This window comes from Brassica oleracea, chromosome C4, assembly GCF_000695525.1.
Source record: "Brassica oleracea var. oleracea cultivar TO1000 chromosome C4, BOL, whole genome shotgun sequence".
Classification (NCBI taxonomy): Eukaryota; Viridiplantae; Streptophyta; class Magnoliopsida; order Brassicales; family Brassicaceae; genus Brassica; species Brassica oleracea.
The window spans coordinates 44222560-44240677 of NC_027751.1; the positions used below are offsets into that span (position 1 = coordinate 44222560).

The 18118-nt window shown below is 37.4% G+C and overlaps 3 protein-coding genes and 1 long non-coding RNA gene across 4 annotated transcripts; 2 read left to right on the forward strand and 2 right to left on the reverse strand.

Annotated features, from left to right (window-relative positions):
- Nucleotides 1–4477: 4477 nt before the first annotated feature.
- Nucleotides 4478–5371, forward strand: LOC106338984. The gene has a single exon (XM_013777833.1). It carries the CDS (start codon nucleotides 4478–4480, stop codon nucleotides 5369–5371), a length of 894 nt encoding a protein of 297 aa, XP_013633287.1.
- Nucleotides 5372–6880: 1509 nt separating this feature from the next.
- On the forward strand, nucleotides 6881–11870 carry LOC106337575 (ABC transporter G family member 3-like). Its single transcript, XM_013776682.1, has 11 exons — nucleotides 6881–7012; nucleotides 7400–7906; nucleotides 7987–8066; nucleotides 8425–8714; nucleotides 8803–8974; nucleotides 9056–9169; nucleotides 10396–10524; nucleotides 10608–10799; nucleotides 10868–10954; nucleotides 11036–11416; nucleotides 11481–11870. Exons 2-11 carry the CDS (start codon nucleotides 7408–7410, stop codon nucleotides 11727–11729), a joined length of 2193 nt encoding a protein of 730 aa, XP_013632136.1. The 5' UTR covers nucleotides 6881–7012; nucleotides 7400–7407; the 3' UTR covers nucleotides 11730–11870.
- Nucleotides 11871–12448: 578 nt separating this feature from the next.
- On the reverse strand, nucleotides 12449–14935 carry LOC106342913 (UDP-glycosyltransferase 86A2). The gene is made up of 2 exons (XM_013781978.1): nucleotides 14312–14935; nucleotides 12449–13463 (listed from the first exon to the last, which is right to left on the reverse strand). The coding sequence occupies exons 1-2, from the start codon at nucleotides 14829–14831 to the stop codon at nucleotides 12541–12543; spliced, it is 1443 nt and encodes a 480-aa protein (XP_013637432.1). The 5' UTR covers nucleotides 14832–14935; the 3' UTR covers nucleotides 12449–12540.
- Nucleotides 14936–16092: 1157 nt separating this feature from the next.
- LOC106339566 lies at nucleotides 16093–17360 on the reverse strand. The gene is made up of 2 exons (XR_001269182.1): nucleotides 17075–17360; nucleotides 16093–16491 (listed from the first exon to the last, which is right to left on the reverse strand). It is a non-coding gene; the product is annotated as an uncharacterized LOC106339566 (long non-coding RNA).
- Between the last annotated feature and the right edge of the window lie 758 nt (nucleotides 17361–18118).

The window sequence follows — 18118 nt, forward strand, 5'->3', positions numbered from 1 at the left end:
TTGATAAGGAAATTTTTATGGAGCAACCACCTGGTTTTGAATCACAAGAGTATCATAACCATGTGTGCAAGCTAAAGAAGGCCTTGTGCGGGTTAAAACAAGCTCCACGAGCTTGGTATGGAAAGCTTGCTCAATTTCTTCAGTTTTGCGGGTATATGGAATCAAGTGCTGATCCAAGCCTATTTTTCAAGAGAAGTGGAAGAGTTCATGTAGTAGTTCTCCTCTACGTGGATGATATGATCATTACTGGAAATGACGATGCTGAAATTGCTCGTCTACAAGAGGATATGTCGGTGAGGTTTGAGATGAAGAAGTTAGGCGAGCTGAATCACTTTCTTGGTCTAGAGGTCGAGCGGCCAACAAGGTTATGCAAAAAGGATTGTTGACATGTTTGGAGTACACCAAGGACAGGTACGTTCTACTCCACTGGATACTAACATAAGGCTCAAACGCGATGAAGGATCTTTGTTAGCCAATCCTCGACCTTATCGTTCTCTTGTTGGAAGTCTTTTATACTTAACAGTTAAAAGACCAGATATTGCCTTTGCGGTTGGTCTTGTAACCCGGTTTATGCAGGAACCAATGAAGCCACATCTAGAAGCAGCAAAGAAGATACTGAAGTATGTGAAGACAACTCTTGGCATGAGATTGATGTACAAGTATAATGCCAAGGTTTCTCTTCATGGTTTCACAGATGCTGACTTTGGTGGAGATTTAGATGATGGAAAATCAACTTAGGGTTTTGTGTTCTTATGTGGAGACACAAGCATTTCATGGTGCAGTAAGAAGCAAGCAACAGTGTCATTGTCTTCTACCGAAGCAGAGTATAAAGCTTCAACACTCGCAGCCCAAGAATGTATATGGCTTCGAAGACTCTTTGAAGATTTGTTCGAGCCAATCAATAAATCGATTACCATCTACGGAGATAATCAAAGTGCTATCAAGCTGGGCAGTAATCCAGTGTTCCATGGAAGAATGAAGCACATTGAATTAGAACATCATTTCATGAGAGAGAAGGTGCTTAATGGAATAATTGAAGCATTGGAGGTTCGAAGCGAGGACAACATTGCTGATATCTTCACCAAGTCGTCACCAAAAGGTCAGTTCGAGATACTCCGCTCCAAGCTCGGAATGGTGGATAAACTCAAGTTTAAGGGGGAGTATTGAAGTTAAACTTGATTTTGGGTTATGCTTAATTATGGGCAATAAACTTTTATTGGACTAAACCTAAAATTAAGCTCAAGTTCTAGAATCTTTCTAGAATTATCATCACCTCCTCAAGAAGAAAAAATCTAGATATTGTAGTAGAAAAATCTAGAGAATATGAAGAAAAAAAAATCTTGGAAGTAAGGATGTTATAGTAGAATAATCTAGATATTTGTAAGATAGTTTAGAAGGCTATAAATACGTCTTCATCCTTTCATTTGTAACAACACAAGAAGTTAAACAAGTAAAGTATAAGGAAGTTTTCTTAAAGAAAGAGTGTTCTACTCAAAGTTCTCTAAATCTGTTTGAGAGTTCTTCCATATTATTCTTCATACTTAGAAGTTTTCTTGTTTCTTTCGGGTTCTCGGGTATTACGGTCTTGGCTAGTGTTAAGCACTATCAAAGGTGGTTTCCTTACGGTGTGGAACTTTTATTTCAGGGAAATTCAAACTGTGATATTAATTCGAGGATATATAGAATGTGATCATAGTTTGCGAGACATCTGATGCTATATGATAGTACTCATGAAATAAACCCTACAACAACGGATTCATATAGGTATAAAAAAGAGATTTATTGTGGTTCTATGATCCAAAAATGTGAGTCTAACAGTAACTAGTTATAAATCATGCAACCGTGTACTATATATATGTATAAAAATAAATTAATGGTGGATCTCCAGATCATTTAAAAAATAGTTTGAAATGTAGACAGGATTGTGTGAGTGTGTCATAATTCATAAATGCAAAGACAAACGTTCGACTTTGATTGCAATATCAGAAACTCACGGACTTCCCTACTTCTTCTGATTTTCCCCAGCCCATCACACTTTTTTTTTTCTTCCCAACTAAAAAAACATCTCCAAAGTGCCAGCCATTTTGCCTCTGTCATCTCCTACTTACTCTCTTCTCTTTCGTTTCCCAGCCATCTATCACGAGTCCATTTATGAACCCTAATCCTAAATACATACATATCTCCCGCCACTTTTATATATTACCTCACATGTCATTGTACCAAAACTCTCTCAATAAGCAAAAACTGAGTCCAATGTTCAACACAAAGTTTCATGTTGTCATTATCACTCTAAACCTTGTACTCGTATATGCCGGAGGACGTTTAATACCACCGGGTAGCGTTCCAAGCACATCGATGAAGTCTTTATCAGTCGATGATACAATCAACTTGAATCCGAAGAAACAGATATTCCGTGGGGCAGAAGTAAAGAGTTGTAAGCCTAAGGGATTCCGACCGAGATCCGCTCCGAGCCGGTTTGTAAATTATCAGCCTCTTGTTTCTGTCAAGTGTTCCTCATCCAAAGTTACTTCCCGGTCCAAAATTTCGCCTTAGTTAGTTTTTTTCTCTACCAAAATATAGTTAGTTGTGAAAATAATAATAATACGATGTTTTGATTCTGTGTCAATATTGTATGGAGAGGAATATGTAATGCAAGTGTATGTGTTAATTTTTTTTATCAATAACTTCGCCAAATTGATCCTCTAATGAGAGAGATAAGTTGAATACTCTATTAAAGGCTGAGGAAAAGTTTTACAGACAAAGGTCTAGAGTTCGTTGGGCAGACGTTGGGGATCGTAACACACCCTTCTATCACAGAACGGTTTCTCAGCACGCGTCAAGGAATCATATTCATTATCTTAAAGATACTGATGATCGCATGCTGTTTTCGATGGATGATATAAAGGCTCATGCTGCAAATTATTTTCAGGGGATTCTAGGTTCAACGGTGCTTCCGTTCTCTGCGGCCTCCTCTGAAGACTTGACATCCCTCTTACCGTTTCGATGTACTGAGCTTCAACAGAATTACTTAAAACGCGAGGTCACTGCAGCAGAGATCAAAGCCACGTTGTTTTCCATGCCCATGAATAAGAGTCCGGGTCCGGATGGTTACTCTGTCGAGTTTATCAGAGCTTCTTGGGACACTGTGGGTGAAGATGTCATCAAGGCGGTTCGTGAATTCTTCAGGAACGGTAAATTGCTAAAAGATATGAACACAACTGCTATATCTTTGATTCCTAAGAAGCCAGAAGCTTGTTCATTGAGTGACTTCAGACCCATCAGCTGCTGCAATATTGTCTACAAGCTAATCTCGAAAATCATTGCGAACAGGCTTAAACCTATTCTGTCTGAGTGTGTTAGCCCCAACCAGGCCGCTTTCTTAAAGGGTCGCAGTCTCGGGGAGAATGTACTTTTAGCAACTGAGCTCATCAAAGATTATAACAAATCCTCTTGTCACCAGAGCGCTATGCTAAAAATAGATATTCGTAAGGCTTTTGACACAGTCTGTTGGGAGTTTGTCACCAAGGTGCTTGCGGCTCAGGAGTTTCCTCCTATGTTCATTGCTTGGATCCAAGAATGCATATCTTCGCCTAGATTCTCGATTGCAATAAATGGTGAACTGGCGGGGTTCTTTGAGGGCAAGAAGGGTCTTAGGCAAGGAGACTCAATATCCCCATATCTGTTCATTATGTTGATGGAGGTTCTTTCTCGTCTATTAGATCGCGCTCAAGCTGAAGGCTCCTTTCGCTTGCACCCACTTTGTTCTGACCCGAAGCTAACCCATTTATTATTTGCGGATGATCTCTTGGTGTTCTCTGATGGCTCTAGGATGTCAACTGCTGCCATTAAAGAGACTATGAATCTTTTCAAGAACTGGTCTGGACTGGATATAAATGAGACAAAGTCAGAGATCTTCTATGGAGGGTATTCTGACATCCAAAAGTCAGTTTTAAGTGATCTCTCTGGTTTTCAGCGTGGTGAGTTTCCGACGCGGTATCTTGGTCTGCCCCTAAGCCCGAAGAGAATCTCTGCAGCTACGTTGCAGCCGCTCGTTGATCGAATAACCTCAAAACTGCACTCCTGGACAGTAAAGTTTCTATCGTTTGCAGGTAAGGTGACGATGATATACTCTGTTATCTATGGGATGGTCAACTTTTGGAGTTCTGTTTTTGTATTACCGAAATGGTTCTATGCTAAAGTGGACTCACTATGTTCTGGGTTCCTATGGAAGAACAACACAACATCTGCGATTGGGGCCAGAGTCTCTTGGGTTAATATTTGTAAACCAAAATCAGAGGGTGGTCTAGGAATTAGACAGCTTGAGGAATTTGAGATGGTATTTAGACTGAAGAGGGTGTGGCTTTTCTTCTCTGAGTCTGGGTCTCTTTGGATTCCTTGGCTAAGGAATAATAGGTTTGGTGGTCGCTCTTTTTGGCAAATTAATGATGCTCAGAGATTCTGTTCCACTGTTAGAAGTATGATTCAACTGAAGCCGGATCTTCAAGGATTTCTCCGCTGCAGCATTGGTGACGGCAAAACAGCAATGTTTTGGTATGACTATTGGACAGAGTTGGGTCCGTTACTCTTATTTTTTGGTTCATCAGGCCCTAGAACTCTAAGGATTCCACTTAATGCTACGGTCTCTCAAGCAGTTAGCAACGGCCACTGGAATCTACCGCCCGCTCGGTCGGATATTGCAGAAACACTCCATGTTATCCTATCAACCACTAGAGTCCCGACTGATGCGAATGGCAAAGATGCCTACTTGTGGAGAAACCAGTCCGGAGGCTTTGCTGCGTCCTTCTCGTCGCGTGTGACATGGGAGAGGCTTCGCACGCCTAACCCTTCAGTACAGTGGCACTCATTTGTTTGGTTCAAGGAGGAGATTCCTCGCTGTTCTTTCATCTCCTGGACAGCGTTCCTTGGCAGGTTACCGACACGAGACCGCTTGATATCATGGGGACTCTCTGTTCCACCAGGTTGTGTCTTTTGCACTTCAGCAAATGAATCCCATAACCATTTGTTTTTTCAATGTGCTTTTGCTGCTGCTATTTGGCTTCGATATTGTGGCAGGTACATGGCGTCACCTCCAGCTTCATTGGATGCAGTTACGGTGCAGTGTCGCAACCTCCAGGGACCTCAAGCTCGACGTGTGGCGGTTGTTCTGAAGCTCCTCTGTCAAGTCATCGTCCACAACCTGTGGCGTGAACGGAATGCTCGCATCTTCAGGGACGTCAGGATGAATCAAGACGGTTTCTTCAGAGTGGTGGATCGTTCCATGCGTGATCGGCTCCTTTCCCCTTCTCTCATATCTTCCTCATCTCCCTCCTTGTTGGAGTTGTATTTTTGGTTCCTTTCCCCTTATAGTTAATGCAACTTCTCTCTCTCATTCTCCTTGTAATAAGTTGTGTTTCACAACATTGTAAAACCTTTGAAAAGCTGGTATAAATCTTAACATTTAGACCAAAAAAAAAAAAACTTCGCCAAATTTGAATAAATTGACAAAATCAAAAAAAAATCAAGAGAAGATAAACAGAACAAATCAACTATGCGGATTAGAGGTGGGCGTTCAGGTACCCTTTCGGGTTCGGATCAGATCTATTCAGGTTTCGGGTTTTCGGGTTTAAAGATTTCAGCCCCATTCGGGTATTTCTAAATTTCGGTTCGGGTTTGGATAACCCATTTAAATTATTTTAAAATTTTTAATATTCATTATATGTTTAAAATTTCTCAAAATCTAAAACAAAATAATATATTACATATAAATTTGTATAATCTATGTCAAAACACCTAAAATTAACATATAAATTGGTTTGATTTGAATATTTGGATTAAAAAAGCAATAGATATTTCAAGTATTTTGGTGTTTTGAATATATTTGGGCTATTTTAGACATTTACGTTTGACTATTTATGTATATTTTCAAGTATTTTAGACAACTTAAAAATATCTTATATATTTTGGATGTTGAAGTAATATATTTAGGTATATAAATCTATTTCGGTTACATTTGGTACCCGAGATACTTCGGTTCGGGTCCGGTTCGGTTTTGGTTCATTAGATACCAAAATTTTGAACCCGTTCGGATATTTATTCAATTTCGGTTCGGGTTTGGTACTACTTTTTCGGATCGGGTTCGGTTCAGTTCTTCGGATCTAGGTTTTTTACCCAGCACTAATGCGGATGTTGGAACTACAGAGGCCTTTTGGTCAATGGCTTGGATCTTTTCATTCTCTTCTTAAAAATACTAATTAGACTACTGACCTAGATAGGTCGGGATACTTTTTTTCATAGTATGAAAATAGGATTTTCAATATTAAATGTAGGATTTTAATTGAAGTTCAGTATTTTGGAAGGATTCTAATATAAACAAAGTACGTATACTAGACCAAACCTTGGATCAAGTAACTAAAACTTAAAGCTGAAGTTAGTACTATACGCCAACTTTTATTTTTGTAAACACCTTTTATTTTTGTAAACACCAAAATAAATTCAAATCCGAATGATAAAATATATGTTACGATTGATTATATTTAGCATGCTAGTTGAGGGATAAGGATTTTGATTTGGAGTAGACGTAAAGTTTTGGATCCTGATTTCGATTTCTGTTAAGAACAAAACTGTCACTTGGTCAGACGATGTAGCTATTCTTTAAGCTTTATTTCAAAAATCAGAACTGTACTATTCGTTGATATTATTGTTCATTTACCTCCAGTCAATAAAAATAATAATTGATTATATTTTTCTTAAAAATTTGGCGAAAACGACTATTAATGTGAAATTTAACTTTTTTTGGTCAAATAATGTGTAATTTAACTAAAATGTTATAGAAACTCATAAACATTTGGTTCAGACAAAAATTTCCCAATCCATTGGATGTTTTTTTTTAATAATATTTGCAGAATCCCGAAGAGTTGAACCAGAGAGCTCACTCCCTAGCTCTCTCTCCAACAACGCATCTCTCTCTTCTCAAGAAGAGATTCTCAGGTGGATCTACTTCTTTCAGATCCAGGTTTGTCTTCTCCTCTTCCTTAGTTCCTCCAAAAAACGGTTTCTCCTTCTTCTGCTACTCTTCGCTTAGGTCCTGATAAACTCTCAAAGTTATGAGCTTGAAGATATCTTCGTTATGGTCTCATAACTGCATAAACCTAAAGCAAAGAGAATATTAGGGTTTATGTTACTAAATAAGGAATCACTTGTCACTATGTTCTTTGTTTATGGCAAAAAAAAAAAAAAAACAGAACATGAACTTTAGACTTTAATTAAACGGTACTTTTTCACTTTAGTGCTTTACTGATTCACTCTAAAATCAAGTAAGCACTTTACTTATTGGCCTTCTTTTGTTTGGGTGTCACTGTCTCACTGATTAAGAAAATCTTTTAACATTTTCTGATTGTAGGTGCCTAAATGGAAGAGATACAGTCTCAATCAGATCTCTACCGTTCATCTTCATCTTCTGCAAGTAGTCCTACTAATAGAGTCCCATCTAGCCACTTCTTCTACGTAAGAAAACCTGGCTCTCTCACACAACCTATATCCTTTGAAGACTCTCCTGAGTGGGAAGACTCTCCTGCTGATGTAAGAATGGATGAAGAAGCTAATATTGGTGGTGGTGGAGACTCTATTAACGATGCCACAGCTACTCCCATTTCTCCTTCTTTGTCGAAAATCAACAGCGGTTCGATGACTTCTCCTCCAGTGCCTGAAGGAGGAGCGGGAAATGTGGTTAGGAAAATCGCAGGTGCTTCCATTGCTTGGAAAGATTTGACTGTTACTATGAAAGGGAAGAGAAGATATTCTGATAAAGTGCTGAAGAGCTCCAATGGCTATGCGCTTCCCGGTACTATGACAGTTATTATGGGTCCTGCCAAGTCCGGGAAGTCTACTCTATTGAGAGCACTTGCTGGTGATGCCACATAACCATTAGTTTCATTAACGATTCTTATTTATCATGTTTTCATTTTTTACTAATCTCATCTTTTATAGGAAGATTGACTCCTTCAGCTAAAATGTACGGAGATGTGTTTGTGAATGGTTCAAAATCTCATATGCCTTACGGATCCTATGTGAGTCACCTATTGTTTTTAGCACGGTTCTAAAAATCAGTCTAGGAGAGGCTTATCGGTCATATCCGAAATGATTTTCATAAAATCCTATTAAAATCTGTTTAAACCATTCTAAATCGGTTGAAATCATTTTAAATCTATCTAATTTGTTAAATTAAGCAATAATATTAGTATAAATCCACAAATTTGTCTAATTTTTTGTTTTATATATCTAATTTTGGTAATTCATCAAAAATATTTTATAATTAAAGGCCAAAACTTAAAATATCTTGTATAAATTTTATAATATAAATCCTAGAGATTGGTTTTTAGTGTTCTTGATCTTTTCAGTTTGTGAAACTGTGATTTTCTTTTGCAGGGATATGCTGAGAGGAAAACACAACTGATTGGATCTCTTACAGTTCGTGAGTTTCTATACTACTCATCACTTCTTCAGCTTCCAGGTTTCCTCTGTCAGAAAAGAAGCGTTGTGGAAGATGCGATTCAGGCCATGTCTCTGAGTGATTACGCAAACAAATTGATTGGTGGTGGTCACTGTTACATGAAGGGTCTCCGGAGCGGCGAAAGAAGACGTGTCTCTATTGCTCGTGAGCTCGTGATGCGACCTCATATCTTGTTCATCGACGAGCCTCTTTATCATCTTGACAGGTAAAACCATTTCTAGATTTATGTTTAGGTGGTAAAATCTTTGCATTCTTATTAAGCTGGTCCTTTTCTGCTCTTTTTTTTTAATTAGTGTTTCGACTCTGCTTATGATGGTGACACTCAAAAAGCTTGCGAGCATAGGATGCACACTTGTGTTCACGATTTATCAGAGCAGTACAGAAGTGTTTGGTTTGTTTGATAGAATCTGCCTTTTATCAAATGGCAACACACTCTTCTTTGGGGAGACACTAGCTTGCTTACAGGTGAAATATAATTATGTTTTTTTTTTTCATATCAAAGCTCAAAAAGACCATTGTTGACTTTGTGATGTGGCTTCCTTGTAGCACTTTTCAAATGCTGGATTCCCATGCCCGATTATGCAAAGTCCTTCAGATCATTTTTTGAGGGCTATAAACACAGATTTCGATAGGATTATCGCAATGTGCAAGAACTGGCAGGTACGTACACCAGCTACAGAGAGAATATTAAGGTGTTGTTCGTTTGCTCACCCGGGTGATTCATCTGGGTGAAGATGCAAATTGATGTTCGTTTTGTACATTATAATGCTACATTTAGATGGATCATCAAGCTGAATTTTTAAAAACTCATCTCAAATTCTCACCCAAATAAAGGTGAGTATTGATGGTGAATCTGGATGCAGATGCATTTAGTTCATTCAAAAATGATAAATGACAAAATAACCTTTTAAAATTAAAATATTATTTTCAAACCAAAAATTCTATTTTTTTTTTGCATATACATTTTTCCGCCAGAACCGGAAAATTCATTTTCCCGCCAAAACATGAAAACACCATTTTCCCGCTAAAACAGGAAAAACGCATTTTCCCGCCAAAAACAGGAAAAATGCATTTTCCCGCCAAAACCAAAAAAAAATAGTTTCCCGTCAAAACCGCAAAAAACGCATGTTCCCGCCAGAACCGCAAAAACGCAAAAAAAAATCCGCCAAAAAAAGCAAAAATACACTTTTCCCGTCAAAAACGCAAAAAACACATTTTCCACCAAAATCGCAAAAATAAATTTTCCCGCAAATCGCGAAAAAAAAATTTTCCCGTCAAACCCGTTAAAACGCACTTTTTGGTCAAAAAAATATTTCCGGCCAAAACCGCAAAAACATATTTTCCGCAAAACCCGCAAAAACGTATTTTCCGCCAAAACCACAAAAATGCACATTTTCATCAAAACCACATTTTCCTCAAAAAACCGCAAAAATATTTTCCGCCAAAACCGTAAAAATGCTATTTTTTCACTCAAACATAAAAAAAAAATATTTTAATCATTTTATTAACAAGTTCATCTGGATGAAGATACAAGTTAAAAAATGAAAAACAAACAAACATAGCTGCATTCAGATGATTCATCTGGATGCATAGACGAAATGAAGAAACGAACAACACCCCGATGAATCATCTGGATAAGACATCTAGATGTATCATTTGGATGCATTTTTCAAATGTACAAACAAACAGGTCTAACTGTATATTTAACGTTCTTTTGAAGTTATAATCATTAAATTTAGAAGTATGTTTAAAAAATTTAAATTCTATACCTTAATTTATATATACCTTAATTCTATACCGCTCCATTCGCACATGACGGCTCTTGCATTGTGTAACTTTCTTGTAACATTTTCTTTACTGATATGAGCTTAAATGTAAAACAACAGGACGATAATGGTGACTTTTCAGCAGTAAATATGGATACTGCTGTTGCTATTCGTACCCTCGAGGCTACCTATAAATCATCTGCAGATGCTGCTTCTGTTGAGACTATGATCTTCAAACTCACCGAAAGGGTAAAACAATTGTTTATTTGGTTAATTCTATCGTTAGTATATAATGTCAATACCTAAGTTTTTTTTTTCTTTTTCTTTTGCAGGAGGGATCACAGCTTAAATCCAAGGGAAAAGCTGGTGCTGCTACACGTGTTGCAGTGCTCACTTGGAAATCGCTTTTAGTCATGTCTAGAGAATGGAAATACTATTGGCTCCGTCTTATTCTCTACCTGATTCTTACACTTTTTATTGGAACATTATATTCTGGCTTGGGGCATTCTTTGTCTTCTGTTGCAGTAAGTCTTCTAAAACCATTCTCACAAACATGTCACATTTTGAGTACTAAACAACTCTTTATTTGCAGACAAGAGTTGCTGCTGTGTTTGTTTTTGTCTCCTTTGCCTCACTATTAGGGATTGCTGGAATACCATCGCTCTTAAAAGAAATCAAGGTAACCAATTTGATCACGTCTTCCTTTGAGCTTTGTAAGTTTACTCTTTTTTGTTTGTTTGTTTGTTTGTTTGTTTGATAGATATATAGAAGTGAAGCATCGAACCAGCATTCGGGTGCTTCTGTCTTCATACTAGGGCAGTTTCTTGGAAGCATACCGTTCTTGTTTCTCATCTCCATCTCCTCAAGTCTTGTCTTCTACTTTATGGTCGGATTAAGAGACGATTTCGGTTTGCTGATGTACTTTGTGCTCAACTTCTTCATGTGCCTGTTGGTTAACGAAGGATTGATGCTCTCCATCGCTTGCGTTTGGCGAGATGTTTACTGGAGCACTTTGACTCTCATCTCTGTGCACGTGATCATGATGCTCGCTGCAGGTCACTTCAGAATCCGTAACGCTTTGCCAAAGCCCTTATGGACTTACCCGTTTGCTTACATCTCGTTCCACACTTACTCCATTCAGGTAACGAAAAAATCTTTGCTTCCTTTTGAAGAAAACTCTTAAAACGTTCTTGTTTTGATTGAAGGGTCTTTTGGAGAACGAGTACATTGGGGAAGTGTTTGCTGTTGGAGAAGTGAGGAGTATATCAGGTTACGAGGCGATAGGAGGATATTACCAGATAGCTGCAGACGCGAACTCTAAATGGAGGAACATGCTTGTGTTGTTGGCTATGGCTTTTGGCTACCGTCTTATTGTTTATGTTTTACTGCGTTTTGGCCTAAACAAGAATGTGTCTGGTCGTTTACTGCTTTGTCATAGGAAGAATAACAGTTAGTTATAGGTAAGATGGTTGATGATTTTAGATAATATTTTAGTCTTTTTTGGTAGTTTAAAAAAAAATCTGTTAAAAGTTTTGGTTTGAATGTTTTTTTACATTGATCGTATTTGACAAAATAATGTATCATTAGGATAAAAACTGCGCAAAGTGAATTTATATAAAAATTATTTAAGAAATATCGTATGGAAAAGTAAAATTTATATTTTTGATCGAATTAATATTTTTGGCTCTTAAACAATTTTTTAAAATTTTTTTTGTTAATTACATAATTTGTTTATCGATGAGTTAGATCCTATTTTTAAAAATATTTTTGGTCAAAATAATGTATCATATTAAACTTGGAATATGAAAGAAAGGTTTTTTATTCATGTCGTCAGCAGTACATAACATATTCAGCTGAATGCAAAAAAAAGAAGAACTTACCCTCAACATCAGTAACTCTATTTTGGTTTCTATGTTTTCATGTGTGAAAAATGAATTCATGCTTGTGTGTCTAATTTAATTATCTATGACTGAAGATGTTAATAGAAAAAAAAAATCAATACTAATGTTTGATTGTTTAACTAATCCTATGATACCAAAGATTTAGACCAAGTCGAAAAGATGATTAATCAATAAATTTTTATATTTATTCTCACACATCTCCAACGCATTGTCGCATAAATACTTGCATCTAGTTTCTTATAACGATAGTTCCATCCTAGTACCAATTTTTATAATTAAAAAGGTAAAATAAAACAATATTATTCCCGATAACAAAAACGACACAGTCATCTTCTATAACAATATAACAATTTTCTTTTAGCAATTAAGCTTTTCCATTTGATAACCCAACCTTAGCCACAAGTCCGTCAACAAACAAACCCAAATTCTCCTCGGACGATCCACTGCATTTCAACGCACCTTCCAAACTCATTTTCACCCGTCCGATCGCACCCCTAACTCCCTCTCTCGATTCCCCACACATCAAACGGCCAATACTCATCTTCACCTCATCCCTCCCAACGAAACCCCGATCCTCGCACAGATTCATCCCAATCTTCCAATCATCAACCACAAGCTTCCGATTCGTAACCTGATCCGTCAACAACGGGAAGCAAAGCAACGGAACCTCACACCATATACTCTCCAAGATCGAGTTCCACCCACAGTGCGTCAAAAACCCTCCGATGCTCGGATGCGAGAGAACCGTCATCTGGCAGCACCAAGGGATCACGATCCCGCGGTCTCCGGCCTCCGATTCGAACCCCTCCGGCAAGGGGTTGGTCTCGTCGGAGCTGACGATATCGGGACGAACCACCCATACGAAGTTGACTTTGCTCAACGAGATCCCGTGAGCGATCTCGACGAGGTCTTTTTTGGTCACGTGCGCGTAGCTGCCGAAAGAAATGTATAATACCGAACCGGCCGGTTTAGCGTTGAGCCACTGCGTGCAATCGGATTCTGACCAGAGGCTGGTGGTGACCGAAGAACCGGTTTTGAGATTGAATGGGATTATCGGTCCGATCGCGTAGAAAGGGATTTTGGAGTTTAGGGCTCGGATGGTTTTGGATTCGAATTGGTGGATCGTGTTGCAGAGGACGAAGTCGACTTTCTTCACGTCTTCGAATGCTTTGAAGATGATTTGGTGGACCACCGATGAGATGTCGGTTTCTTGGAGATATGATGCTGTGTCTTTCGGGTTTATTGCTTCGACCCCGGGGATGTAATCGATTAGATCTCTTCGGGTTTCTGATTGCATTTGAAGAGAAAGTGTTACGATTTACGATAAATCAGAAAATGTAAGGATGCGTTTGATAAATATTTTCATAAAATGTATGGACCCCACTGGAATTTGAGATTAGTAACAAATTTTTTTTAACAGACCCTAGAGGAAAATGAATTTATGGACCCAAGTTACCCAACAACACCTGACATTATTCACATGCGCCATTATTAGTGACAAAAGTTATCTTAAAGCGCTGCCTTCATTATTTCCCAATTTTATGTCTTTACCTTTACTTTTTTTTTTTCTTCCTTTTTGGTCGGCAATTCGTAACGCTTACTTTAAGAAAAAACAAAACTAGTACTAGTAAATAATGTTTCTGTAAGAAACATAAACCATACAAAAATATCTCTATCCCTTAGGTAGGTATCATTTTCAGGCTTATTTAAAATATGGCAAAACGGAGAAACCATAACTATATGATATTTTCCTATTACGTGATTTCAACATGTATTAAAACCCAATTTATAAACAACCTGGAAGTTTGTCATCCATTGTATTTTTATAAATGTAAAAGCAAATTTTGACTGTGTAATGCATATTTCCTGAAAATGCTCACCAGTATTAATGTTTCTCACACAACTAGCATATCATATAAGTGTATATATAAATAACAGAATATTCGGATCTCCTGGATCGGTAAACATGACCTCTTAATCTTTTACTTTCATTTCAAAATAATATAGACGTTGACCAAGACAAAAGTTTACTAGGATGATCTAGCGGTATTATTAATTTTAAATATAAAATTTGAGAATTGAATTAAAATAATTAACTAAACTAAAGAAGTAGATTAAGAGGATAATTAATTTACCTTGAGCACCAAAATGACCATGAATCCGAAGCAGATCCATATGGTAATAGAGAGAAAAAACCAACGCAGCTTCGGTCCAAAACGAGACACAAACCAAACCGAACTTCCTCGCAACCACCGACGGCCAAACAAAAAATGTGTCTGCGATCATTACATTCACACCTTCTCCGACAAGACTCTCCACGAGCTCCTCCACGTGAGCCGAGAACACGTGCAGCAAGGACGATTGGTACTGGTCATGGTTCAAAGACCGGTCAAACCCGAGAGGAAGTCCGTCGGAAACCGTAGCGTAACGTATGTCAAGACCAGACTCCGATCTAACTCCGGCGAAAATATCCCCGGAGTTGATCTGGTGGTGGTTGTAATGAGTGTTGACGAATGTGACGGTGATCCCCTGCGACGCGAGCTTGATGGCTAAGTGTACGAACGGGTTTACATGTCCTTGGAATGGGTATGGGATCAAGAGAGCATGAAGACGATGATGTTTATGGTGATTGTTAGGGTTTTTAACGTCCGCCATTAAAGTTGGGATCTTGTTTCTTTGGGAGCTTTTGATAATGAGGAGAAGAAACCAAGAACGAGAGAAATTTAAAGGTTATATTTTTTGTTAATTAAAAAAAAAAAAAAGGAAGAAGCTGTGATTAAGAAAAAGAAATTAAATGGGGCAAGTTGGGAATAATTGAATGACTTTGCATTGATTCGCGGAAACGTCCATGGAAGTGGATGGTTAGTGGCATTTCTAATTTCTATGCATTTTCTCTTCTTTGGTTTTTAGTATATATAGATACAATTTTGGGATTAATGACTTGTTTTCTTAAAAGATATTTTTGAGCAAATCAAGTAAGATACCATGGCTAAAATCTAGTTCCTAGTAAAGGTAACGACCATAAGATTAGGATTGAAAAGTTTTTAAAGTCGCCGATTCAAAGTGGTTTATTTGTCAAAAATATTCTCCTTTTAGCAAACGAGGCAAAAAAAGGCTGATGTACCATTTATATATAAGAAGAAAATATGTTTCGTTTTTTGCTTGGCCCATTATATACATCTAAAGTTTATGCAAATCCCCTTGTATTATTTGCCAGCATCTATTATGTTCGAAGAAGATTAAGACGAATATAACTCTATGAGAAAGCTTTCTTAAGTGGTGGTGGAGAGGATATGCATTATAGAACGATGCTCGTGGTCATTGTAAATTTAGGTGTAATTTTTTCTGATGAATCTTTGATAAGAGTTGATCTGAGCAAAAATGAAAGCAATTGGATAATCTTACATGTGGTTCGTTGTTTATAAGATTTAGTGAATTATTGTGGATTGTGGTGCTATAGTATTCTATTTAGAATAGAGTTCATCGAATTTCGTCTTGTTAAGTCTGCTTTGTGTGATATATGTTTTATCTTTAGTATGTTTGAATACCTGGTAATCATTTTCTTGGATCGATATATTAAACCACTTATGAGTGTTATACATGGAGCCACATATGTTAGAATTTAGGAGCAATAAGAATGTAGAACGAAAAGCTAATGAAATTGATGAAGAACACACTAAGCATCATTAGCCCAAAAATCTATTTTGGGTCTCTTCATGATTTTTAAGTATTAAATGTTATCTAAGATACCTAGCTAAGAGACACCAACATTTTTGTGTTCTAATGGAAGTCTCTTATTTAGGGGTTTTTAAAAAAAAATTAAACATTGTTTAGTTAAAGATAAAATTGTTTAGAAAAATTGTTTACAAGATAGATTTTGTTTTAGATTAAGATGAATATTTTGAACATGAAAAGGAGAAGGAAGAACAAGGCTTCTTGTGAATACACTTTTATTTATACAAGTTTGGAATACACTTTCATTACAAACAAGAAACACCACGATTCAACTAACATGCATTTATGAAACATTCTTGTATATGTGATTGGGAGCATATCAAAATCAAAGAGAGTCATGTACTCACATACACACCGTCGTGGTTGGTTCTTTTGAGACAACGCATGAGATGGTTCCGGAGATGAGTCGTCCCGCTGTTGCTGGAACCGCTGAGTTTCTTGTTGCACTGAATGCAAACAGCATAGCAGACATCAGCCTTTCTCACCCGTTCAAAGTAGTTCCACACAATAGATGTCAATCTCTTTGATTTCTGCAGGATGATCTCATTTGATTCATCCATCACACCAACAAAACTCTCTCCTGCACCAAAAAAAATCACTACCCATTAATTAAAACAACAAACTTTAGACTCAAAAACAAAACATTTTATATCGTTTACACGATGACAATGGCATGATGAGAGATACAAAGATCATCCTAAAGAAAATAAACCCAATCATCATCATCATCATCATCATCAGCATTATACAATCATATCAAAACCAAAAAAAATCATCATTCACAAAACTCATTGATGAACCAAAAATCACTAGTCATTGATAAAAGCAACACACTTTAAACTGGAAAACGAACACTTTATCGTTTCTTCACAATTACAATGGCATGATGAGAGCTGCAAAGATCATGATCATAAAGAAACTAGACCCCATCATCATCATCATCAGCATTATACAGTTATATCAATTCCAAACACATCATCATCATAACAAAAAGTTACTGCAAAAAGAGATAAAATTATGCCATAATGAGACAATTAGAGCTATAAATTCGGATCCTTTACACTAGAGCAAAAAACCCTTTTGAGATTTGCTAACAACACGGAGTTTTTTTTCATATGAAGAGAGTGAGAGACGTAACAGAGGAAAGGTTTGAAATTGTTTACCTTTTTTTTATAAAAGAAAAAGGGCTTTCAGAATCTGTGAAGAGTTCGGAGGATCCGAAGAGTTTGTTTTTAAGGGATACGGGTGGGAAGAAGCTGGATCGAAGAAACATCAGATCCGATGGGGCGATTCTGCCTGGGTTATAACGAATCGAGCCAACGACAGAGATGAGTGTAGCAGCGACAGCGATTTGGTGAACCCTGCAAACGGAATCAATCCGTCGAGAGAGAGAGAAAGAGACGCTGAATGTCCAACACGTGTCTAATAAGAGCCGTGTCTTGTGAAGCTTAATTAAGAGATGCTCCTTCTCTAATTACATAATTTTCTTTTTTTTAATCCTAAAAACATTAAAACCCCACCATAAAGAACCACGTTAATGCTGCTCTAATCAGTCTACAGAGAATGTGAAGTATTAGAGTGAAACAGTAAAGTTTGGGAGCTAAAATATGAAGGTTGAACCAGAGAAAAAGTTAAGGTAGAAAAAAAAGGTAAAAAAGTTTTTTCTCTTTAATTTAAACATAAATTGGTGGGAATGCACCTAATCACTCATATAATGTGTCATATACCCTTTGTTTGGAAATCCTTTCTTATTGGATGTTTTTGCCCCTGCCAGATACGCCGATCTACAACGAGTAGGCCTGCGTTGCGTGTTGCTGAATGTCCGGGGACTCTTTTCAATCCATTGGTCAATACATGGGTTCATGCCTTTTCAGATTCTGCGAACGAAAGAGCGTTAGTTTGCCTTTTCTGTTTAATTGGCAATCATAAGAAAAGACAAATTTATTTGTATTCTCCCAACCACCGTATTTTCATTCCTCCTTTTATGATCTTATTTTTCTTCTCTCCGCCATAAAAATCCAGAGAATTCGAAGGGGCTTTCGAACCCTAAATCCCTAAAACAGCACTGCACATTACAGCAAAATCCTTGAGATGGCAGATATGCTTCTTTCACCATTAAAAGAAGAAATTATCCCCACTGGACTTGTGGTAATTGTTGCGTCAGACAGCGAGGGAGAGACGCCTAATGAAGAGCCGACTTTAGATGA